Source organism: Salmo trutta, chromosome 14 (assembly GCF_901001165.1).
Source record: "Salmo trutta chromosome 14, fSalTru1.1, whole genome shotgun sequence".
Classification (NCBI taxonomy): Eukaryota; Metazoa; Chordata; class Actinopteri; order Salmoniformes; family Salmonidae; genus Salmo; species Salmo trutta.
In genome coordinates this window covers 37899787-37905948 of record NC_042970.1, presented here as the reverse complement: position 1 = coordinate 37905948, position 6162 = coordinate 37899787, and the positions used below count along the sequence as shown (strand labels likewise).

General features: G+C 40.4%; 1 protein-coding gene across 3 annotated transcripts; it reads right to left on the bottom strand.

Moving 5' to 3' along the window:
• LOC115208002 (uncharacterized) lies at nucleotides 1-3942 on the bottom strand. Of its 3 annotated transcripts, none has more exons than XM_029775683.1 (4): nucleotides 3574-3942; nucleotides 2396-2538; nucleotides 1769-2148; nucleotides 1-1634 (listed from the first exon to the last, which is right to left on the bottom strand). In XM_029775683.1, exons 2-4 carry the CDS (start codon nucleotides 2505-2507, stop codon nucleotides 1455-1457), a joined length of 672 nt encoding a protein of 223 aa, XP_029631543.1. In that variant the 5' UTR covers nucleotides 2508-2538; nucleotides 3574-3942; the 3' UTR covers nucleotides 1-1454. The 3 variants fall into 3 exon arrangements, with proteins under 3 accessions (XP_029631543.1, XP_029631545.1, XP_029631544.1); XM_029775685.1 differs by lacking the exon at nucleotides 3574-3942 and adding an exon at nucleotides 3462-3564; XM_029775684.1 differs by lacking the exon at nucleotides 3574-3942 and having other exon boundaries at nucleotides 2396-3564.
• Nucleotides 3943-6162: the final 2220 nt, after the last annotated feature.

The following is a 6162-nucleotide window of genomic DNA, read 5'->3' as shown; positions in this document are numbered from 1 at the left end:
TATTATTTGATTACTTGGCCTAATTTATTAATCAATTCAGCTCTACATTCAACAGAGAGAATCATGACAGAAATTTTACCTACATAGTGTCTGTGTTGGATGAAAAAACCTCTTATCTCCAAAACAGAAAACAGCCATACTTTACCATTAGCAAACATACAATTAAGAAACTTCAGAAGCTATTTTGAATACATTTCCTTGGCCCTAGAGTCGATGCATGTAAAAATGTCAAAATTCAACGAAAAAAATGAATGGTTACGAAGTTACGAGGTTTTCATTCGAAAGCAACGATAGGATAAATATACAAGTATATTTCTATGTTTATACGTATATTATGTGTAACATTATAATGGATTGTGTAGCTGTTTATCAATGACTATATGTCCTTTTATTATTACTAGTAATAAAACAGTGCCAGTAATAACGAGATAACAGACAAATCCCATGATGTAGCCAACCGTATGTTGTTACTGCCCTCTAGTGCTATAAGAAAACAGTGGTACTTCATAAGCGGTGTATGTACATTTCTCAGTTTCATAGAAAACAGACTGTTTAATCAGTACATATATGTGGTAAGAAGCATTTTCATTGAAATCAATAACACATTTCTTGGGAAAAACAAGCAAATCTCATAAATGGTCTAGGTGATGTGTGTGGAGGTGGCAGGTAGGTCACAATGCAGAAACAATATTATGGGGAAACCACTACTCTAGGTGATGCAGAAACAATATTATGGGGAAACCACTACTCTAGGTGATGCAGAAACAACATTATGGGGAAACCACTACTCTAGGTGATGCAGAAACAACATTATGGGGAAACCACTACTCTAGGTGATGCAGAAACAACATTATGGGGAAACCACTACTCTAGGTGATGCAGAAACAACATTATGGGGAAACCACTACTCTAGGTGATGCAGAGGCAACATTATGGGGAAACCACTACTCTAGGTGATGCAGAAACAATGTTATGGGGAATAGGGTTCTAGATTATGTGTGTGTGGAGATGTTATGGGGGAACCAGTGTTCTAGGTGATGCAGAAACAACATTAAGGGGAAACCACTACTCTAGGTGATGCAGAGGCAACATTATGGGGAAACCACTACTCTAGGTGATGCAGAAACAATGTTATGGGGAATAGGGTTCTAGATTATGTGTGTGTGGAGATGTTATGGGGGAACCAGTGTTCTAGGTGATGTGTGTGGAGTCGGTGCAGGGAACTAGTGTTCTAGGTGATGTGTGTGTGATGGAGGTGGTGCAGGGAAGCAGTGTTCTACGTCAGTGGTTCCCGACTATTTTCGGTTACTGTAACACAAACAGTTTTTTGCTCTGCCTGGAGTACCCCTGAATTACCCCCTCATGTGCATTTTACCAGTAAGCCTATGGTCTCATCGGTCTTCTCAAGTACCCCCTGTGGATAAGCCAAGTACCCCTGGTTGAGAAATAATGTTCTAGGTGATGTGTGTGTGGAGGTGGCACATGAAGTCCCCCCTGGTGGTGGTGTGGCCGGGGAATACAGCATTACAGAAGTCACACACATGAGACTGCAGCGCCACCTCTGACATCAGCATCATCTCCCTGGTCTGGCTCAGAAACTCACTGTCCAGGAAGGAGCCACATGCCGAGGGCATCTGAGCAGGGAGGAGGAGAGAGAGGTTTTAGGGGAGGCACAGGGATGGGGGAGGGAGAGGACAAACAGATGTTATGTTTAATGACATGACTCGTCAAAAAAGATAAAACAAAAAATTCAAGGGAAGAAACCTACCCTGAACATTTGTCGGGTCATATCATCACCCCAAAATCGACCTGCTTCCTTCAAGTCCCCAGAGACACTGGAGGGTGCCATCTCTCCATTACCCCAAGGTAGGTCCAAATGTCCTAGGGGGGTGGCTTTAAGGACCTCCTTCTTTTCTGTCCCTGGATGAGCAAAGTCCAGCCGTAGTCTGCCCAAATCCCCCGCCAGTAGATTAGTGAGTGACCCCATGGCCCCAGATGGCCTTATAATGCCATAGTGTGCAGCAGGGTTGTGTGTTGGGACCATTGGGGTTTCTGGCCATGCAGGGAGAGCACCAGAGCTCTTCTTGGTGAACTGGATTGGGATTGATGCCATTACGCTGGAGTCTCCATCAGAAACAGGGGCTCCTCCTAAGGAAGGAATGAGCATGTATAAGTCTGTCAAACATCTTGAATGTCTTGTAAGTCGCTCAGGATAAGATCAGTTTGCTAACTGACAAAAATGTAAATGTAGCCTACTAGATTAATTGATATTGTATATATGCAATAAATTCACTGATTTTGACACTCATCGTAACACAAAGATAAGAACCTGCAGAAAAGGCATGGCATGAGAAGTATATCATTTTTGGTACTACAACAAGGAAATGGGAGTGACCTTGCTGTGTCCTCAGTTTCTCTGTGAGTTTCTTGAGTAAAGCAGCCTGCTTCAGACACAGCAAGCGCAGTTGGAGGAATTCCCTGTGCAGCTCTGTGTACGCCTCCTCCATCTCATGAGCACAGGGATCTTTACAAAGCCAACTGAAAGAGACCCGTACATTACAATGTACATGACAAATGATAATGTTCCAGTCCGAAAAATTGATTTTGAGGAGGGACTTCTGCTCCTGTGATTGTAAAATGCTAAAGCTTTGTAAAGCTATAGCATGTTATGCTTTTGTCAGCAATGTGTCATGTATAGTTCCCTTCCCTCAAATTGAGTCTAAAGAAGGAAGTAATAAGGAAAAAGGGAACCAAGTCGAGGGGAGAGAATGGAGTCCTATCCTACAAAACACATCTGTGGGGTCTCTTTACGTGCAAAGTCAAATACATATAGACATCAGTGAACACTTTTAATAATACCTGGCTCTAAATGTACTAATTACAACTGATATTTGGTATTTCAAACACATTTTTTCCCCTCAGACATAATCAATAACATTTGTCTTTTTCAAGAGGCATATTCTACTCGATTTGTGACAAAAATTGTAAACTGTACATGCACTCTTACTCTCTACAAGGAACTCAAACAGAAAGCACTAATAACACATTCATAACAAACCAAGAAAACACAGACAATGTCATTACATGTGCATGTCTTGTACAGGCTTTCTATAAGGTCATGTTTAAAGTTCCATACATGTTTGATATAGCCAACCTACAAATGACCACTTAAATTACATGTTGAAGTGTATAGGACTTCTGTGATTATCTTTTAGAGTTGTATTTGGAAACCTACATATGCTATGTTCTGTCATTACATTTAAAATAGCCGACTGTAGTTCTTGAAAACAAAGCACGTGTTCTCCTAGCTTCAGACGTTGTTTTCACTGATTTAATCTACTGTACACGAAGTGGAGATAAAGTCCAATCTGGGCTAATTTTGGTCCAGGCATTTTAAAGATGGGAACACCATAGTGAACACACTTAAACTGACAAAGGTGAAGATGAATATAATTTACGACCTTGTATGGTCTTCCCCAATGGCACGACAGGATATGACTTTGAACACGATTTCATATCTTACATATATTGAGAAGAGGCGGAGTACTTGCCTTACTGCTGATTTTAGCCTACCTGTTAAACACAATAATCCCCGAAACAGGAACAGTTGTTTTTACCGAATGCCATTATATCATCTGTTGAACTTTCAAGGAGGAGAACAACAGGAAAGTCGAGTTATTTCCGGAAAAACTGCTGAGCTTCCGAGCAGCACTTGACACATTGTTGATCTCATAGTTGGTGAATCAAGGATTTAAAGTGGACATATATTGATCAGCACAGATGCAGACAAAAGGTTATGCATCTCATAGTGTCATATACACATGAAGTATCACGCTACGTATTTTTTTGTTTGTTGGTCCATGATTAGAATCTTTATATAGGTTAAACAAAGAACAAGCCCAGTGGTTAGAGCGGTGTGCTAGTAAACGAAAGGTTGCTAGATCAAATCCCGGAGCCGACAAAGTAAAAATCTGTCCTTCTGCCACAAGGCAGGTCCTCGGCCGTCATTGTGAATTACAAGTAAATAGTTAAATAGAAAATATATATTTCGTTTCCAGTGGTATGGTTATGTAAACAATTTGTGTTTTGACCTGACCCTTGATCATTTTACAATGCACCATACTTACAAAGTTAAGTAGTTAACTAAAGAAGTGACACCTACAGTACCACACACACACACACACACACACACACAAACAACATATACCATACTATCTCCACTCCACATACAGTCCCACAACAGGACATTTTGGAAAAGTGTGTGTGTGTTTCAAGTTTTATTGTCACATGTAAGGTGAAATGCCTTTCTTGCAAACTCAAAACCCAACAATGCAATAATCAGTAACAATGTATTACTAGAAAAAAACATGAGAAATAAGAATAAGACATATGAAATACACAATAAAATAACTAAGTAAGTAAGCATACTATATACAGGAAATATTTAAAAAGTCAGTTCCAATACCATATTTACATGTGCAAGGATACTGGAGTGATGGAGGTAGATATGTATAGGGGTAAGGTGATACTAGGCAACAGGATATAAGATAAACAGAGTAGCAGCAACTTGTATGCAAGTGGGTGTGCAGGTGTGTAGAGTCAGTATAAATCGATGTGCATATTATGCCTAAGCGAGCAAATGATGGAGTGAGTGTTTGTGTGTGTGTTGGAGTGACAGTGTGTGCGAGTGTGTAGGGCCCTGAGAGTTTGCATAGAGACAGTGCAAAGATTGAAATAAAAGGTCAATAAAGATACAAGGTTAACTCAGATAGTCTGTGTAGTTATTTTGTTAGCTATTGATCAGTCGTATTGCTTAGGGATAGAAGCTGTTCAAGAGCCTGTTGGTGTCAGACTTGACGCACAGGTACCTCTTGCTGTGCGGCAGCAGAGGAAATAGTCTTTTGTGAGAGAGCTTGAGTGTGTGTGTGTGTACGTACGTGTGATTGAAACCATATGTGTGACGTCTCATGCACAGTGGAATGGATTAAGACATACAGCACAGTAACAGTCAAAGCCATCCATGCATTGACTCATTGATTCTCCACATGTTAACAATTGATCAGTTCATATAATTCTATGCCTCTCTGTCCAGAGATAATTAGATGAATGGTTTCTGTTCCATTAGAATTAGTAGTCTGAGAGCAAATCAATAAATTTAACAAATAGTCTGGTTGCAGCTGCATGCTTTCTTCCTCTGGTCAGGGGCTGGGGTAGTTCACAGAGAGCAGGACCATGTTGTGCAGCAGTAAAGATGTCTCTGATTCTAGAAAGCACAGAGAAGAGGACACAGCATAAGACCAAAATAATGCATACTATCTGAGATTTATGAGCATGACTGACAAGTGACACAATTGGAAATGAATGAATTATCATCCATGTCAAATTCAATAATTAATATTTTTTATAGCTTTCCAGGCCGTAGCCAGCTATGGAAGTGTAGGCTGTCAGTTAAACTTCTAAATATCAATGATGTAGGATTGTGTCGGGCTGTGTCGCAGCTGGCCGCGACCGGGAGACCAATGAGGCGGCGCACAATTGGCCCAGCGTCGTCCAGGTTAGGGGACGGTTTAGCCGGCTGGGATGTCTACGTCCCATCGCGCTCTAGCGACTACTTGTGGCTGCCGGGCGCATACACGCTGACTATGGAATAAATGTAAACAAACACTGTATAGCCTCATAACATGGTTAAAATGATCATTTTGATATCATGGATGGTCAGTTCTTGCATCTATAGCTCTGTCTATTAATCTGAGTGTGGTTACATTTCTCCAGGCCCATCCCTCAGCTTTTTACCAAAACAGAGGCGAGGGCGACCGTTTTGTTATTGTTTCATCTGTGGATTTGCCCTTTTAACAGCTGAAATATATCACAGTGTCACCAACAAAAGGTAAAAAATAGGCCTATAGCAAATGCAGCATATGGAATTCATTTTCCACATGTAAATAGCACTTTTCAGTAGTGGCCAGCAATGTAAACTTTAACATTGATTTATGCTGCAATAGATGTCGTTCAATTGGAAACATACATTTTTTGTCTTCTTCTAAAGTCTCTTAAGGGGAAAGTAACTAAATGTAATCAGATTACGTTACTGAGTTTGGGTAATCCAAAAGTTACGTTACTGATTACAATTTTGGACAGATAACTAGGGATTACATTTAGAAA

Excerpts from the sequence above, each read along its gene's own strand:
- LOC115208002 (XM_029775683.1), bottom strand. The coding sequence starts at position 2,507 with ATGGAGGAGGCGTACACAGAGCTGCACAGGGAATTCCTCCAACTGCGC. Across the intron at positions 2,149-2,395 it reads GAAACTGAGGACACAGCAAG|GAGGAGCCCCTGTTTCTGAT; the intron begins GTCACTCCCATT and ends TTCCTTCCTTAG. Across the intron at positions 1,635-1,768 it reads TGACCCGACAAATGTTCAGG|ATGCCCTCGGCATGTGGCTC; the intron begins GTAGGTTTCTTC and ends CTCCCTGCTCAG.